The 19,474-nt window shown below is 45.9% G+C and overlaps 1 protein-coding gene across 3 annotated transcripts in view; it reads left to right on the forward strand.

Moving 5' to 3' along the window:
• The window catches only part of SLC2A13 (solute carrier family 2 member 13), a 141,882-nt gene that overhangs the window by 19,729 nt on the left and 102,679 nt on the right, over window positions 1-19,474 (forward strand). For all 3 annotated transcript variants that reach the window (XM_087722341.1, XM_087722340.1, XM_087722339.1), the window contains exons 2-3: window positions 372-531; window positions 1,990-2,198. In XM_087722341.1, coding sequence (XP_087578467.1) covers window positions 372-531; window positions 1,990-2,198 — 369 coding nt within the window. The remainder of the gene's footprint in view (window positions 1-371; window positions 532-1,989; window positions 2,199-19,474) is intronic.

Raw genomic sequence — 19,474 nt, forward strand, 5'->3', positions numbered from 1 at the left:
CGACGGTCGCAAAAGGGGATCACATGATCTTGGGACATAGCAACGGCCATAAATGTGAACCAGTTGCCAAGCTGATTCTGGTCCCATGATGCTGGGGGCGTTGCAAAGGTCGTAACTGTGAAAAACAGTCATAAGTCGCATTTTCCGGTGCCGCTGCAACTTCAAACGGTCACTAAACGGACTGTTATAAGCCGAGGACTTACTTGTGTTATTGTTTCAACATGCCTTCCCAACTTCCTGCGATCATGCCAAGGTTCTTAAGGGATTTTGCGTGCCTGCGATTTAAAATTTTTGAATTTAGGTTTAATTTCATTTTTTTATGAGCTAAATAATTGATAATCGTTTTAACGGTCGCGGTTTATCTCTTGCAGGCATCGCTTCGATGACGGTCCCGGTCTACATTGCAGAAGTGGCCCCACCTCACCTGAGAGGCCGTTTAGTGACCATAAATACACTTTTCATCACAGGTGGGCAGTTCTTTGCCAGTGTCATAGACGGCGCCTTCAGCTACCTTCCCAAGGGAGGATGGAGGTTGGTATGAATTTTTTTTTTTTTTGAATTTTAAAATGAAATTACAACCCTTCTTTGTGAGGCGGTTGGGGGGGAAGATGGGCCAGTCCTGGAGTCTGGGGAAGGCTCGGATGAGGGCTCTGTGTCGGAGGCAGAGAGTGGGCCGGGGCCGTCTGACAGTTATCAGCTGCCTTCAGAGTCAGACATCAGTGGGGCAGAAGAACAGCTGGAGCCTGTTCCCAGTGTGCGCATGCGCAGAGTTGCCAGACGAAGGGAACAGCTAAAGAACAGGGGTCGACTTGGGAGTAAGGCCACAGAGTGGACGATGAATGGCCCCTCCCAGAGGAGATAAAAGAGGAGCAAAAGGGGAGTGGAGTTTGCAGGAGACAATTAGTTTTCTTAATTGGTTCGTGGCTCTCCAAGGCTCCTTGCCAAGTTTTGCAGATATCAGCCTGGCAGCTCTCCAAGCCAGATAAGGTCTGTGACTATAAATCCTCCCTTGAAAGACTTTGCTGGATGTGAATGAGCAGAATTCAGTGTCAATTAATAAAAGGGTTTTTTGTCGGGACAAGGAATTCGCTTCATGCTCTTGGGAAGCTTAGGTCAGAACTGTTTACAGCACCTGTATGTCGTAAAATGTCGCAGAATTCACTTAACAACCGTCTCACTTTAACCACAGAGGTTTTGGGCTCAGTTGCGGTCACAAGTAGAGAACTACTCATAGGGATTCCCTTGAAAAAAATGGCTTTCTTCTAGGACTCAATCAAACTCAATTTCATTGCGGGCCACATCAGGGCTGTGGTTGACCTCGGGAGGGGGAGGGCGACCGGTTGCGTGTGGCTGACTGGGCGGGCGTGGCCAGCTTGATGCCACTCCCCAAACTGCTGGCATGTTTCCTCTTTGCACTGGGTAGACCGGGACGGATCCGCAAGCAGGATCCGACCACATCGTGGGCTGAATTCGGGGTTCCACCACAAATCCGCGAAGCCCTTATCCGCGGAGACATAAGCGCGAAGACTAATTCGCGCTGTTCAAAGCGCTAAGGAAAAACGCGACCCTACCGCGATGACATAATCGCGGAGGGCAAATCCGCACATTCCCAAGCACTCAGCACCCTAAACCTAACCATAAACCTAACCATAAACCTAACCCTAAAACAAACCCCTAAACCTAACCCTAAAACAAACCCCTAAACCTAATCCTAACCCTTACCTTAATGGAAATCGGCTTTCTGCCGCGGCGCCGTTTTAAAGCGCCCTTCTGTTGCCGCGCTGTTGTCGCGGCGGTGATGACGCGTGATGATGACGTCATGGCTTTAGCGACGCGCTTATGTCTCCACGGATAAGGGCTACGCGGTTTTGTCATGCCACGGAATTCGGCCCGCGAGCCTTGTGTTTGACACCCTTGTTCTAGGAAGAGAACGTTAATAAGCCGATATGAAAAGAAAAAACATCTGTAATTTTCTCTCTCTCCCTGTAGGTATATGCTGGGTTTGTCCGCAATTCCAGCTGTCATACAATTCGTTGGTTTCCTTTTCCTTCCCGAAAGCCCCCGCTGGCTTATTCAGAAAGGACAGACTCAAAAAGCACGCCGAATTCTCTCACGGATGCGGGGAAATCAAACAATAGACGATGAATACGAGAGCATCAAGAATAACATTGACGAGGAACAAAAGGAGATTGGGGCAGGTAGGCTGAATTTTGTTTGTCCTTCGCATATAGTTAAGTCACGGGGCGCGACTCGTACATCAGAATTTTAATAAGTTGCTTTAGCGTGCATTTAAGTGGGATTGCACCTGCTTTAACATGCCTTACAAAATGGTATTTTTTTTCCAATGTCTGTGGAGAATCTCCGTCATCCAGATCAAAAATGTTTAAATGTAGTATGTTGCTTGGACTCACACGTGCAAGAATTGGGCGGCTGTATAAATTTGTTTAATAAATAACATATAAATTATGATCTCTGTTTTTTTGCAAATTATCCTGCTCATCCTGACTTGTTTTATCTGAAGTTTTTGTTGGATCGGTCTGATTTTTATTCCTTGACCACCGTTAAATACTGTTCTTGGTTTGTACAGTATGGTAAAGATAAATGTTCCCCTCGCACATATGTGTTAGTCGTTCCCAACTCTAGGGGGCGGTGCTCATCTCTGCGGACTCCCAAGGTGGCTGCCTCCTCCTTATTTTCAATCTTGGAAAAAAGAGAGAAGGACAGTGGGAGTCAACCAGCCCTGCCTGGAGAAGAGATACTTAACAGCTCATCTCCGTTTCAAAGCCGAAGAGCCAGCGCTGTCCAAAAATGTCTCCGTCGTCATGTGGCCAGCATGACTAAATGCTGAAGGCGCAGAGAACACTATTCCCTTCCCACCAAAGGTGGTTCCTATTTTTCTACTTGCATTTTTTACATGCTTTTGAACTGCTAGATTGGCAGAAGCTGGGAAAAGTAACGGGAGCTCACTCCGTTACACGGCGCTAGGGATTCGAACCGCCAAACTACGGACCTTTCTGATCGACAAGCTTAACGTCTTAGCCACTGAGCCACCGCGTCCCTTATACGCCGTGATATTTCCTCTCATTCTTTTTTTGATCTTTTAGAGCAATTAAAGTAATTATATTAATTGAAGTTAAAACATATAAAGAACTAATGTGGGAAGTAGATTATGTCTAGTTTAATGAACAGAAGGACTAGGGGGAGACATGATAGCAGTCTTCCAATAGCTGAGCAGCTGCCACAAGGAAGAGCGGGTCAAACTATTCTCCAAAGCATCTGAGGGCAGGCAAGAAGCAATGGGTGGAAACTAATCATGGAGAGAAGCAACTTAGAACTGAGGAGAAATTTCCTGACAGTTAGAAGAATTAATCAGTGGAACAGCTGGACTCCAGAAGTTGCGGAGTCTTAGTCATCCAGGCCAAAGATGCTTTTTTCAAGAGGCAACTCTTTTTTCTTTGAAGACGTTTCACTTCTTATCTAAGAAGCTTCTTCAGTTCTGACTGGAGGATGGGGAACGGAAGGATTTCTACTCCTTGCAGACAAAGCTGGTCATTTGCAACCTTTTAGAGGGTCGTTGAGGCCACTTGGAGGTTTGTGTCCTCAGGATCACCTGAGTTGGTGCAAATGCGTGTGGAGCCTTCTGGGAGCTACTGACAGGACTGTGTTGTAAACTGGAGATTGCCGATGTCGTATCCCTCCCCCTCTGATGAGGCGGGGGGGGCTGTTCAATTTCGAACACAGGTGGCCTCCTGGAGCCCTCTTTCAAACCAAAAGAATGCAAATAACCAGCTGTCATTTAGAAATGTTAGCTATTTCTAAAATTTCTGCATTTTTCATAATCTTCAAAAAAGCTACAACGATTGAAATATTTTGGATTCAGCCAGCCAGCCAGCCCTGTCATTCATTTAAAATTAGCTGATAACTCGGTGTTGTCCAGCTATTTATTTATAGGGGGCGGGGACGTAATTTCTCACCTTGGATTTTCCCCCTTACCAGAGGGAGCCCCCTTGTGGAGTATTGTGAAGCCGTTACCATGGCAACACCACTGTAGAAGCCATTTTACAGCAGTACAGTAGAAGCCATTTTAAGGCACAACAGGCTGTATCGTAACAGAACACACATATCAAGAGGTATTAGGGGTTTCTTACCTACCCCCACTGTATTTGTTTCCAGGGGGTAAGTCATCTGTATACCAAGTTTGGTTGAAATTGCACGAGGCGTTTCAGAGTTCTGCTGGAACACACACACACACGAATGTATGTATGTATGTATACACACATACACATATATATGGATTCACTGTATTTCCATATTCATGCAAATTATACATCAGTTTTTAGCATCCACGTTCACCTATAATAATCAAACCATTGTTCTTGCTTGCAGAGTATTTTCCTCTATTACGCTAGGTGTTCTGACCCCCTCCTCCGTCCAGTAACGAATGCCGAGACAAGCTTAACTGGAATGTACTTTAATAGCAAGACACCAAAACCTCGGTGGCTGAAAGCCGAGCAGAACAAACAGATAAAGGCCTTGGCAGCAATTCAGACAAACTTAGGCAGCAATAAACCCAGATAAGGCTTGGCAGCAATCCAGCCTGCCCAGCTCACAGTAATGTCCTCCGACATTCAATCCTGCGTTGACTTCTGCAAAGAGGGCCGTGTGCACAAGTAGCTTTTTATAGTCTGGAGAGGAGCCTAATGACCACCAGCTGAGCGCAATTACCTCCTGTAATTGCGTAATTGTTCCTGACGCCTAGTAGCTCTTCGATGGCGTGCATCCAGGAACAACTCACTACTGGCTTCCGGCTCACTCTCCCTTGTCTCCTCCCCACTGGTCCAAGGCTCAGGTGCCTCCTGGTGGCCAACCAGCCTCTCTGCACCCTGCTCGCAGTCGGAACCCTGTCCAGGGTCCTCCACATCCTCCAGAGCCGACTCATGGGGCCCCTCGCTGTCGGAGTCTGGTGGCAGCTCCAACGGCATCTGCTGGGCCACAACAGTTAGGTATATAACACAGCTTAAGAAGTGCATAAATCTTACAACAGCTGCAGAGTTGACAGAACCCAGATGAGGAATAAAGTCTGAGTGGCAACAGAGTATTCTTTAGGAATTCAACATTCTCAAGCTCTGTGTAACTTTTGCTTGCAATTTATGTCTACCCGGGAAACATTAAATTACCAGCGACGTAAATCCATGCGATAGCATTTGCCTTTTTTTGCAATTCACCTTGGAAAAACTTCTGTCGTAAAGATGCCGCTTCTAAATTAGAGGCTGTTTTTGGAGATCAGTTCTTCGTGAATCATTGGGTAATGTTCATATATATTCAAATGTCTGTGGAGAGAGATTCTCAATCATCCAGATCGTGGTTGTCCCAAAAATTGTTTTTTTTCAAAAGGTAACTGGCTTTCCTTTGCTTCTCCTTTGAAGACGTTTCCCTTCTGATCCCAGAAGCTCAGTTCAGTTCAGTTTATTAAATTTATATGCTGCCCTTTTCCCCCGAAGGGGACTCAGGGCGGCTCACAATTCGAACCGGGGAAGGGGGATACAGACAAAAGATTTAAAAAAAGAAACAGCAAGCATAACAATAACAATATATAATTTAAAACTCACAACAGTCATACCATTTGAGACGGGGGCAACAGCTCTTTAGCCCCAGGCCTGTCGGAACAGCCAGGTTTTGAGGGCTTTGCGGAAGGCCTGGAGGGTGGTGAGGGTTCGAATCTCCATGGGGAGTTCATTCCAGAGGGTCGGAGCAGCCACAGAGAAGGCTCTCCTCCGGGTAGTCGCCAGTCGACACTGGCCGGCGGATGGAATTTGGAGGAGGCCTAATCTGTGGGATCTGATCGGTCTAGTGGAGGTGATTGGCAGCAGGCGGTCTCTCAAGTACCCAGGTCCAATACCATGAAGGGCTTTATAAGTGACGACTAGCGCCTTGAAGTGTATCCGGAGACCAATAGGCAGCCAGTGCAGCTCGCGGAGGATAGGTGTTACGTGGGTGAACCGAGGTACACCCACGATCGCTCGCGCGGCTGCATTCTGGACAAGCTGAAGTCTCCGAATACTCTTCAAGGGCTGCCCCATGTAGAGCACGTTGCAGTAGTCCAATCTAGAGGTCACAAGGGCACGAGTGACTGTTGTGAGGGCCTCCCGGTTCAGGTAGGGACGCAACTGGTGCACCAGGTGAACCTGGGCAAATGCCCCCCTGGTCACAGCTGACAAGTGGTGTTCAAAAGTCAGCTGTGGGTCCAGGAGGACTCCCAAATTGCGAACCCTGTCTGAGGGGCGTACTGTTTGACCCTCCAGCCTGAGAGATGGAACACTTGGCCAATTAGTAGGAGGGAAACACACCAGCCACTCGGTCTTATCTGGATTGAGTACAAGCTTGTTAAGCCCCATCCAGTCCCTAACAGCCTCGAGGCACTGGCACATCACGTCAACCGCTTCACTGAGTTGGCACGGGGCGGACAGATACAGTTGCGTATCGTCCGCATACTGATGGTATTTTATCCCGTGCCGTCGAATGATCTCACCCAACGGCTTCATGTCAGAAGTCAGAACCGAAGAAGCTTCTTGGATCAGGAATGAAACTTCTTCAAGGAAAATCAAAGCCAGTTTTCCTTTCGGGGGGGGGGGGATATCTTTTGAGTTCATATATTCACCCTTTTTCACCGGAGCAAATAAGGACTTTGATGTTCTAGCAAAACAAACTCAATTGGCAATAATAATACATCGTTACGGAGATCCCTGCGTGGAATAGTGTTATTCACATCTTGTTTCCAAAAGGGCCATGGCGTTCCTCGTATTTATCTCCCGTTGCTATGACAACGGGATCCTGTTTTCCCCACGGGCCTTAGCATCCGTAACGTTTGCAAAAAGGAAAAAAAGGAAGAAAATATTGACACCTAAAGTACCGTCTTAGAAAGAGGACAGCTAATTAAAATAGTAAAAATGACTATTCCCCCCCTCAGGCATATATATATCTTGCTTCAAAGGTTTTTTTTTTTAAAAAAGGCCTAATTTGTAATGTACCATAAGCAGACATTTTGAACTTTCGTTAGATGGAGAAATTCGGTAATGAGCTAAAATATGGCAATATAATGCTGGCAAGTTTCAACGCACATAATTATATTGTAGAAAAATTTCCTGACAGGGTGAGAGCAATTCATCAACCTGGCTTTCAAAAATTGTGGATGCATCACAGGAGGTTTTTCGTGACCCGTCGAAACCGCGGTCCACTAAAGCGCGCCCGATTAAAGCGCGTACGTGACGTCATCAACAGCGCGACGAAAAAAATTAAAAATAAATTACATTAAAATTAAAATAAAATTAAAGCAAGCCGATTCACATAAAGGTAAGGGTTAGGTTTAGGGTTAGGGTTAGGTTAAGGGTTAGCGTTAGGTTTAGCGTTAGGTTTAGCGTTAGGTTAAGGGTTAGGTTTAGGGTTAGATTAAGGGTTAGGTTTAGGGTTAGGTTTAGGTTTGGGGGGGTTAGGGTAAGGTTTTCACTTTAATTTTAAATTTACCGCTCACAGCGCGATGTTTTCCTTGCGCTGTGATGACGTCACGTACGCCCTTTCGTCGAGCGCGCTTTATTCTACCGCGGTTTGGTGGTGGAAACAGGTTTTTAGGTAGAGAATGGACATCCAATTGTTTGGAATGGCATAGGGTTTCCTGCCTAAGCAGGGGGGGTTGGACTAGAAGACCTCCAAGGTCCCTTCCAACTCTGCTATTCTACATTCTATACTTTATATATCAAACCATGAAGGTTTAGGAGTTGGAAACTGAAGCTTTTATCAAATGATGTCTTGGATTGACTTGTGAATGCAGCAGGGATGATCAGAATTTGCTGGCTTTTATACGCGATGCAAAATTCAGTATCTTTCTGTTAACATAACAGCTTCAGAAATCATCAAATGTGGCATTTGCGACTAAGGAACCAAGGAGAAATTTCCTGACAGTGAGAACAATTAATCAGTGGAACGACTTTCCTCCAGAAATTTGGGGTTCTAGAACACTGGAGGTTTTTAAGAAGAGGTGGTCCATGAGAAAATTTTGGTGGTCTCCAGAAAAATTATTTGCATTTTTATATTGCACTAAATCAGAGGTCCTCAAATTATGGCCCCTGGGCCGGATATGTGCAAAATGTTTGTGTTGCTCCAGAGAGACTCCCCCTTTGGGGTCTTTTTGTGCTGGTCAGGGGGGGGGCAGAAATTCCAACTTGGGGTCTGCTTCGGCCTCCTGGTGAGGGGCTTTGGGCGAAGGCCGGAGGGAAGAGCCGCTGGTGGCGAAGAGCCGGAGGGCCTCGTTCCGGTGGGACTGGAACTGGCTGACCATCTTAGTCCGCTGAGGCTCCAGGCGCCGGGACCTGGCCTTGCACTGCCGCAGATCTTCCCTCTGCTTGGAAAGCCTACGCTCCTAGTCCTCAGTGAGGTGCTTCTGCTGAGCCTCCTTCTTGCCCAGATCCAATTTGAACTGAGCTTTTTTTGCCAACTTTTTCTCACAGTGGCTGCTTAGCTCCAACAACTGCTTCCTGTTGGGGCCCTAAGGAGCCCAGGCGGGCGAGGAGTGGCTGGGAGGGGCGAGTAGAGGCTGGCGAGGTGCCTCTCAATGTGAGTGACATCGAGTTGGCTTTAGAGGATTGCTAATCCATTGTGCTTTGCACGCGTGGATTCGAATCCCACCTTCGTTGCCAGTTTAGAGGATCGGCGGAAAGACGAGACGAGAGCCAGGACTGCCGAACAAGAGGTTTATTTACATTGAACTGTTTACAGGCGATTCAGCACCATCCCTGCTTGACAGCTATTTAAACGAGCTGTCAGAGCAGGGATAACCAATGGGCGCGCTTTCAGCGTCTAGCAACTGATGACGCTGCGCCTAAACCAATCGGGGTGCCTCTGGCGGCTAGCAACAGGCGATGCTGCGCCCCAGCCAATCAGAGCGCAGCCTGTCTTGTTGCTAGCCGCCAGGTCGTATGCTGAGGAGTTTCCGAGTCCTCAACATTGGCCACGCCCACTCACTCACATGACCACCTTCCCACGCCCACCCAGCAGATGGGGCGGGTAGCGGGGCGCTCGTATTTCATTTTGGAGTTGTGCGCGTGCACGCTTTGGGCACTTGGCACCAAAAAGGTTAGGAGCCGAGGTGGCGCAGTGGTTAGGGTGCAGTACTGCAGGCCACTTTAGCTGACTGTTATCTGCAGTTCAGTGGTTCAAATCTCACCGGCTCAAGGTTGACTCAGCCTTCCATCCTTCCGAGGTGGGTGAAATGAGGACCCAGACTGTGGGGGCGATAGGCTGACTCTGTAAACCGCTTAGAGAGGGCTGAAAGCCCTATGAAGCGGTATATAAGTCTAATAAATAGATAGATAGATAGATAGATAGATAGATAGATAGATAGATAGATAGATAGATAGATAGATAGATGATAGATAGCTGATAGATAGATAGATAGATGATAGATAGATAGATAGATAGATAGATAGATAGATAGATAGATAGATAGATAGATAGATAGATAGACAGACAGACCATCACTGGTGTAGGATCTCCTGCCTAAGCAGGGGGTTGGACTAGAAGACCTCCAAGGTCCCTTCCAACTCGGTTATTCTTCTATTCTGCTGCTCCCTGACTCCTGCTAATTTACTGGTTCTTCTGAAAAATATATCGTATTTTTAAAACCGATCCAAACCAAAATGCATAAAATAATGAGAGGCGACACCGGACTCACAGCTAGCGGAGTCCAAACACTGCTGTTTTTTTAAGTGTTGTGTCCCTGGGTTTTGTGTGAAACTTGGAACAAAGCCTGTGTGTTTTTGCGGTTTGGGTCAAGGCTGAGCTCTCTGAACATGCGAGTGTTTTGTTTCTTGAGATTGGAGCAATTTTCACAGCTCAAAAATAGATTTGTTTCCTTTGACAGTCCCTTTGTCCTGTCTTCTCCTCCGTTCCTTTCCGCCCTCCTTCCCTCCCTCCCTCTCCTGCCTTCCCTCTTTCCTGACTATCTGCTAAAGGAAGGAAGGTGCCTTTCGTATTCCTGAGTTGCTTGCAGAAGCTTTTTAAAAATTGAAGTTTTGAAAGCAGCAGGCTGCCCATCCTGAGCTAATACAGTTGGTCCTTGGCTTATCAATGGATGGGCTTCAAAAATTTTAGCAAGGTGTTCTCTGCCCGGTTGCTGGGTGGGCGTGGCCTAGTCGGCCTCCTGGGTTCCACCACAAATCCGCGAAGCCCTTATCCACGGAGACATAAGCGCGAAGACTAATTCACGCCGTTCTAAGCGCTAAGGAAAAACGCGACCCTACTGCGATGACATAATCGCGGAGGGCAAATCCACGCATTCCCAAGCACTCAGTACCCTAAACCTAACCCTAACCCTAAACCTAAACCTAACCCTAAAACAAACCCCTAAACCTAATCCTAACCCTTACCTTAATTGAAATCGGCTTTCTGCCGCGGCGCCGTTTTAAAGCGCCCTTCTGTTGCCGCGGTGATGATGCGCGGTGATGACGTCACGGCTTTAGTGCCGCGATTTTATCACCGCGATTTTGACGAGCGCGGTTTTGTCGTGCCACGGGCCTCCTGCACCACGGTGGGGGAGGAGTTTTGGCCCTTCCCAGGCTCCGAAGGCTTCTCTCGAGCCTCCGGGAGAGCGAAAATGGCCTCCCCAGGCTCCGGAGGCTTTCTGGAGGCCGGAAGCAAACCCGCTTCTGGATTTCCCAAACTTCTGAAGGTCCATTTTTCTCCCTCCCCAACTCTCCGTGCCCTCTGCATCCAAAACGGGCCTTGTGGGGACTCCTGGGAGGGGTGGGGTGGGCAGGGCCAGCCAGGAGCGGGATTTGGGGTTTTTCTGAACTGCACAGAATCTTACTCCCAAACTCCTCAAACCCCCAGAAGTCAACCCTTGCTTATAACAGTTTGTTTAGTGGCCGTTTGAAGTTATAGCGGTACTAAAAAAATTGACGGACGACCATTTCTCACACTTACGACCATTGCAGCCTCCCCATGGTCACGGGATCAAAATTCAGACACTTGGCAAGGGACACGGGGTGGTTGCGGTGTCCCCGAGGTCACGCAATCCCCTTTTGCGACCTTTTGAGGAGCAAAGTCCATGGGGGAAGCAGGATTCACTTAACAACCGTGTTACTCACTGAATGACTGGCTCCAGAATTGAACGGGGGGGGGGGGACTTCCAATTTGGACCTTTGTGGCTCTTTGAGTATTTAAGATTGTTGACACCTGGATTATACGACCTGAGACTTATCAGGAAACAACAACTGAGTGAAAAATTGCGGTTGACATTCTACCGCTGCACCATAGAGAGTATTTTAACTTACTGCACCTGTGTCTGGTTTGCCAATTGCACAGTGGTGGTTAGGACAGCGCTCCAAAGGGTTAATGTCATTACCCAGAGGATCTTGGGTTGCCTTCTCCCCTCTTTGGAAGACTTTATAGCTCCCGCTGCCTTAAGAAAGTTCAAAACATTCTTGAAGATCCATCTCATCCTGGGCACCCATTTTTTTTTTGAACTATTACCATCTGGCAGCCGGTACAGGACAATGAAAACCACAACAAATAGGCTGAAAAACAACTTCTATCCTAGAGCAGTAACCATATTGAATTCTACGGTATAATGCAATAGGAGTGCAATATTGGGCAAAAAATGGTAATAAGTTATCTTTTTCAGAGCTCTTGCAACTTTGGTCACTAAATGAACTGTTGTAAGTTGAAGACCAGGTTGGATTTGATTTAAGCCAAGTCGATTTAAATCACACGATTTAAATCACATGGTTTAAATCACGCGGTTTAAATCACACGATTTAAGTCACACGATTTAAGTCACACGATTTAAATCACATGATTTAAATCACGCGGTTTAAATCACATGATTTAAATCACTAGTAAAAAGGCTTGATTTAAATCAACTCGATTTAAATCAACTCGATTTAAATTGTAATTTTTAAAGGGCAACTGTCACCTCCGCTGTGAATTGTTTGAATACATCAGTGCAGTGCGTATTATCTCAACTTGCAAAGCTTCATTGAAGGAGTTTAATTTGGAAATGGGTGCAAGAAATTACAGGAGAACAGATAAAATACAAACCCGAAATCTTTCTACTGGGAATAATCAAAGGGAAACATACAAAGAAAATTAAGTACATATTAACAGATCTGCTAACTACAGCTAGAATAGCATTTGCCCAATGCTGGAAACAAAATAATACCCACTCGGATGAATTAGTGATAAAAAAAAAACCTTTGGATTGTGCAGAGATGGACAAATTAACACTGAAATTAAAAGATAAAGAAGAGTCGGAATATTATGAAATTTGGAACAATTGGTACAAATGGCTGCAAAACAAGAATAACATTAATTAAGCCAAAAAAACTATAAATATATATATATATATAACTGTGTACAAAGGTGTGTAAATATAGAAGCGAAATATTATATACATGTACAGGTATGATGACACAACAATGTTGATGTAATGACTGTTAAGGTGTTGTAGAAAGGAAAAAATAATAAAAAAATCTGCTATAAAAAAAGGAGGAGTTTACCAAAAAAATGTAAATATTGCAGAATATACAACCTCATGCTACGTAAACTAAGTTTCCATTTCATTCTAAATAAACTAAATTATTAATGCGCCTTAAACATAAAACTCTCTTTAGATAGATTTTATTCCAAAAGCATTTTATTAAAATAAATTTGATAAAATTCCAATTTAAATTTTAACAAAATTCTATTTTTTGGTTGTTTTTTTAAAAAAAGTCATCGATATTTTTTTTTAATTATCCACCCTGTCGAGGATTCCTGTAATAGATTTGAAAATTGTTTTGAGCTAGCAGAAGTTGTGAATGCTCCAACACTGGAAGTTTTTAAGGGGAGATTGGACAATCATTGGTCTGAAACAGTACAGGGTTTCCTGCTTGAGCCAGGGGGTTGGACTAGAAGACCTCCAAGGTCCCTTCCAACTCTTGTTATTCTGTTATTCAGATTTGTAGCTATGGCCAAGAGGTGTTCCTTTTTTTCAGGTACACGTATAACAGCCATAAGAATACGGCGGGGATGTATATCAATAAACCGATTTAATAACTTTCTTGAAACGTGTTTTTTGGATTTTTGACAGGGTTTGATTTTTTTAGCTGCGGGGAAAGTGGGGGCTATTCACAGCACCAGTGAAATTTGCTCCCAAGCTCATCACGGTCCACACTTTTTTTTCACCAAATCCCTTTCCAACGTATCTTAGCAACAAGAACGGCAATATGCACGCCAGGGCATTGGGGAGTTTGCTGCTTTTTTAAAAAAAAAAATTCTTTTTTAAAAAGAAAGCGATGTACTTTAAAATCACGCCGTTCGCCATAATTGCAAACTTTAAAAAGGTTGTTTAAGGACTTTAAAACGTTTCCCGTTTTATGCCTCCTAAAAACGCAGCCCGCATTCTAAGCTGTGGAGAAGAAAAACAACAAAAAAAGGTAACCAATTGCGTGTTTTAATAGGCTGTGTTTTTTTAAAAAAAATTTGGAAAAGATACCATCTTTATAATCATATCTGGTAAAAGGGTGAGTCCTCTGATGAATTAATCAACTCTGAAAGCCACAACATTTGCTCCCCATCAAGATTTCCTCTCCCCACTGCCCCCGTTAGTTAATGATCATGCCTCTTCTGCTCGTCACTTAAAATAAAACAGCACTGGGAAAGGAACAGAATAACAGTGTTGGAAGGGACCTTGGAGGTCTTCTAGTCCAACCACATGCTCAAGCACTACATCCTAAATCAGTGATGATGGCTAACCTTTTTGTGCTCGCGTGCCGAAATCGTTCCTCACACCCCTTTGCATGCGTGCGCGGCCCCACACATGCACTCTTGAACCCCACACACAGACCCACACACAGATCTGCACGTGGAAGCCCCTCCCTCCCGGTGGAGGGTGTTTTCTCCCTCCCCAGGCTCCGGAGGCTTTTCTTGAGCTTCCGGGAGGGCGAAAACAGCCTCCCCGGACTCCAGAGGCCTCCCTGAAGCTTCCTGACACCAAAAATGGAGTGCACGCTGCACTACCTCCACGCATGCGTATGAGATCCCTCACATGCATGTGCAACCCCATGGGTGTGGCTAGCTCGATATCACTAGTGTCAGGGGCACCGGTGGCGGCCTGAGCACTTTACCAGTGAAAACCAGCTCCCAAGCTCTGTTTTCGGCTGCGACAGCCTCCTGCTGCCTCTACCAGCGAAAACAGAGCTCTGGAAGGCCAACAACGGCCCTCGTGAGCTCCGTTTTCAGCTGTGACGACCTCCTGCAACCCTCTCCAGCGAAAATGGAGTTCACTATTTCCAGAGTGGGCACGCCAGTGGTGGGTTCTGGGAGCAGTGGCCACCGTACTGGAACGGTAGTTCGTTCGGCCCACCCACCCGCCTGCGTTCCTTACCGCGTTTTGAAGGAAACGGGCCTTGCGCACGCATAGCGTACAGCACCTGCGTGACCTCACCGAGCAGCTGGGCCGTCGCAGGGCGGTGGCGTGCACACACATGCATAGCACGCGTACCCGAGGTGGACATCCAGCCCCGTCGCAGCGTACCGGTTGCGACGGGATCCAGAACCCACCACTGGGCCTCACCGGCCAGATCAAAGCACCCCGAAGACCGGATCCGTCTCCCGGGCCTTGAGTTTGACACCCCTGCTCTAGCCCCCTCAAGATTGGTGCTTCACTTTCTTCGGCTGGATAGTTCTGAATCGTGGAGAAGGAGGACAATAGAAGAATATGGGAACTCCTCCCTTACCGTTCTCTTCCCCGAGTCGCTAAGCCGGCTATTATTTATGTAATGGAATGCATTAGAAGGATAGAACTGGATCGGACCTGGGAGGTCTTCTAGCCCAACCCCCTGTTCAAGGCAAGCAACCCTAAACCATCTGGGTCAAATGGTTGTCCAATCTTATGTCAGGGTGCCAAATAGCCTCCCGAATTAAATCGGAGTCCAAGGCAAAGTATTGCTCAAAGTTCCAATTTATGAAGAGAGCCATGTTGGCCTGCAGTCCGATTCCTTTTGGATCTTTGGCCCGCCAATCTATTTTTGAAAACCTCCAGTGATGGAGCACCCAAAACTTCAGGAGCAGAGGTGGTATGAGGCCGGTTCGCACCGGTGTGGGTGAAGCGGTTGTGGCGGCAGCTCGAGGCTCTTCCCACCCACCCAGACATCACGGACCTTCTGCGAATGCCCAGACACGCGTGCGCTCCCGCTCCCGAACCGATAGTGAAGATAATAGGATACCATTAGTGGTCAGGAGGCGAGCTTATCCCATTGCTTAATTGTTCTCACTGTCAAGAAAATGTCTCCTTGCTTCTCGGTTGGTTCTCTCTCTTTAAAAAGCTTCGGTAATTATTTCTGTAATTAAATAACTGCAAAGAAACGAGGAGATAAGCATGATACTCTTCTCCCCCTATCTGTTCGCCACAAAACCCATGTTGAAGCTCTTGTTTGCAGCCGTGTCGCTGATACCAGGAGCAACACAGAGCCACCGCGGAATAATTCAGTTAGTCTATTTACAAAATTTAATTCCACCCTTGACAGAACCTCAGCACAGCCAATCGTGGAAATAAAACTTGCCATATTTTAATGAAACAGAGAAGAGAACGGCAAATGGTAGGAATCATTAAATGTGTAGGAAAAAGGATATTTTTCTTAGAGGACTGGAGGCCGAAACGTTCGGAGAACGGTTGCAGGGATTGGATACGTCTAGTCTAGTGAAAAGAAGGACTTGGGGTGACACAATAGCAACTGTTCCAATATCTAAGGGGTTGCCACAAAGTAGATGAGGTCAACTTATTGCCCAAAGCACCAGAAGGCAAGCCAAGAAGCAACGGGTGGAAACTAATCAAGGAGAGAAGCAGCCTAGAACTAAGGGGAAATTACCTGATAATGAGAACAATTAATCAGTGGAATGGCTTGCCTTCAGATAGTTTGGGCATAGAGGAAGAACAATCTTTCCTGCGGTTCTCTCTCCAGGTGTCTGGCCTGCAATCATATTCCTTTTAGAATTTTGGCCTGCCACACTTTCTCTTATTTCATTATGCTGTTTCTTTAGTATAGTTGATGGGAGGGGGGAATAGACAGGAGTAGGATTGTGGAATGTATTGTTTTTCATTCTTTACTAGAAGACCAAGGTCATATTTTGTCTCCGCACTTTTACACCTGACCAGAAGCAGCTGGGTGTGGATGCCAGCATGGAAGAAGAAGATTGGACCATGTGGGTGTGGGGACAAGATCATGAACTTTTAACTGGGTGGGATTCTGTTGTCATTTCCAGAATTGGGATTTACACAGATGTGCTAAAATGTTCTGATTTATTAAATTGGAAGTTTAAGGATCGTTTTGCCTTGGACTCTGATTTAATTCTACATGATACTTGGAACGCTGACACCAGGTTTTTAAATATATACATGAAAATACTTTAGAACCGTCATGGCAAACCTATGGCACCCGTTCCAGAACTGGCACGCAGAGCCAACTCTCCTGGCATGCGAGCTGTCGCCAGTTGCTCTTCCAGGTGCCGGCCAGATGGTTTTCACGCGCACAGGAGTGCCGGAGACTGGAAGAGCAGTAGCTCTCTGCGCCTGCGCGCGCCAGGGAGATGATCTTCCGGTTTCTGGGTTCTGCATGTGCACCTGTTCATCTAGTTTCTGGCGTTCATGCGCACTCAAAGACCAGCTGGCTGGTGCACATGCACGCATGCTGAAACCCGGAACAACAGCAGCCCGGTGCGTATGTGTGCTCCAGAAACCCGAAAATCATCTTCCCAGCACGCACATGCATTCCGGGCAATGGCTGTTTCGGTTTCCGGCATGCGCACATGTGCACCGGCCAGCTGGTCTTCGCTGACCACTTGGTCTTCCAGAAACTGGAAGACCAGGTGGCCAGCGCACATGCGCACACCAGAAACCAAAAGATAACTTCCCGGCACGCACATGCGCCCCAGGCAGCTGCTTTTCTGGTTTCTGGCACATGCACTTGTGAGCGCGTGCTCCCATTTTGGCACTCGTTGCCGAAAAGGTTTGCCGAATACGCTGCTTTAGAACAGTGAAATCTGCAGTCCTTTCTCCTCCCGTCCCTATAAATACAGGTGACCTAGTAGAATGTAATATATAGTATTTTGTATAGTAAAAACTCCAGGTAAGAAAGAATTCGCCCATTCTATCTTCCGAGATTTTAATTGTCAGAAATGGTGGTAGTGAAGCAAACAGTTGGTATTTTAGACTTTATCGGTTAGGACAGTGATGGCGAACCTATGACACGCGTGTCAGTGCTGACACGCGTAGCCATTTGGGGTGACACGCACAGGATTTCATGTGATTCATCCTCAGCTCCTGCACGGCCACCGAGGATGAAAGAATCTGTGCTGGAGGAACGGGGGGGCGGGACGTGTGATCTCCCCCGCCCACACTCACTTACTGTATCGCCGCCGCCCCTTTCTGAGCGCAGGGGCTGCTGGTAAGGCGTGCGTGCCGTGCGCACACACGTCATCAGCGCGGCGAGGGAGGACCCACAGGAGAGGAGCGCGGGAACAGTGCGCTGTTTATTTATGAAAGGCTCTACAAATTTAAACTCTGCAAGTTTGAGCATTGCTCACTCCATAGCTCAGCATGCAAAAGCTCTTAATGAGGGAGAATGTATTAAAGAAACTCTCCTAAGATGTGCGCCAGTTCTATTTCACGATATGCAGAATAAAGATGCAATTATTAAGAGAATATCTGAGTTCTCTTGGGGCGGGCTGGAGCGGCATGTTGATGAGGACGTGGAGCTGGAAGCAGCCGACTCCACAGCCCTGGTTTACGGCACCCCAAACAAGTTCAATAATATCAAGGGCAACAGACGAAATCGACTGATGAACAAAGAAGTTACTAAGCAGGTATGTTAAATAATTTGTTTTTGGTTTATTAAATACAATTATATATTGCAATTATACATTTTTGTAGTTTAAACTATAAATTGCGCAAAATTATGTTTTTGTCGAAGTGACACACAACGCGAGTTATGCTCGATTTTTTGCCGATTTTTGACACACCACGCCAAAAAGGTTGCCCATCACAGTTAGGAAGAGATGAATATTTTCAGTTTTCTGCTTCTTAAGATTGTGGTTTGAAATATGTTAGGCGCAAAAGACTAGTCCACAGGTGAAGTTTAATTGGCACGAAACAGCTTCATTGCTAAAAGCCTACGCACAGGAATCTTCTAAAATAACAGTGCAGTATCTGCTTAGAGTTAGACATGGGTCAATGGAATTCAAGGGAGGCTGGACTTCATTCATCTTGTGACCACGTAGAGATTCTAGGCTAACCCCTCTCTTAACTCCACTGCTAGGTTCTGCCATTCCTTCTCCTGCGAATACTTTCCGAATGTCTTGTACGTCGCCTTGAAAGTCAGTCTACCGAACACTGTTAGAAATACTTTAATATATTTATGATGCAAGTGATTTACAAATAAAGGGACTTTATTTGGGCTAAAATGCTGAGCTTGTCGATCAGAAAGGTCCACAGTTTGGTGGTTCGAATCCCTAGCGCCGTGTAACGGAATAAGTTCCCGTTCCTTGTCCCAGCTTCTGCCAACCTAGAAGTTCGAAAGCACGTAAAAATACAAGTGGAAAAATAGGAACCACCTTTGGTGGGAAGGGAACAGCGTTCCGTGCGCCTTCGGCGTTGAGTCATGCCGGCCACATGACCATGGAGACGTCTTCAGACAGCGCTGGCTCTTCGGCTTTGAAATGAAGAAATGATGAGCACCTCCCCCTAGAGTCAGGAATGAGTAGCACATATATGCGAGGGGAACCTTTCCCTTTAATGCAATAGCTGGAAGGCAGAGAACTGTGTAAACGAAGATATGTTTGCGTATCTACTATGTCCTGGGTAAGAGTGACTGAGCACAAGCGAAGCATTTATAGAAGAATTCAGTTCCTCTGCCTTGCGGTGTTGGACAGAGCATCAACAAACACTTGTAATTTGCACCATCAGCTATTTTAACGGTCTGAGTTAATAGTCTTACTATTGTTAAGCTAGCAATAATACTTATTTTCATTACAGTGCGATAAGCATTTGGCCTTATTTTCGGGGAGGTCTTATTATTACTATTATTTTTTTAGAATTTATTTTTTTTTTAATTTCCAAAACAAACACAACACATGAAATCTTCCTTCTTTACATACTGTAGAAAGTGTATCAGTTGGTTACAAAAGGTTTTCGTGCATCTCTTCCACAGTCATCAAGCATCATTCATATTAACTCAAGTATTTTAACTCAAATATTTATACATGTTACTCTCATACCTCCATTTATGTTTGACTATAATTATTTAAACATCCTTCATCATAAAATATACCGAAATTTAATGCATAACCACATACTGGCATTTCATTTAATATTTCTAAAATCCTCCAATAACACAGAATCCTTATGTCCTATTCTAGTTAAACATCCATAATATTTAATAACAGACTT

Source organism: Thamnophis sirtalis, unplaced genomic scaffold, assembly GCF_051295495.1.
Source record: "Thamnophis sirtalis isolate CommonGarterSnake01/CBP01778 unplaced genomic scaffold, rThaSir2_p1.2 scaffold_9, whole genome shotgun sequence".
Lineage (NCBI taxonomy): Eukaryota > Metazoa > Chordata > Lepidosauria > Squamata > Natricidae > Thamnophis > Thamnophis sirtalis.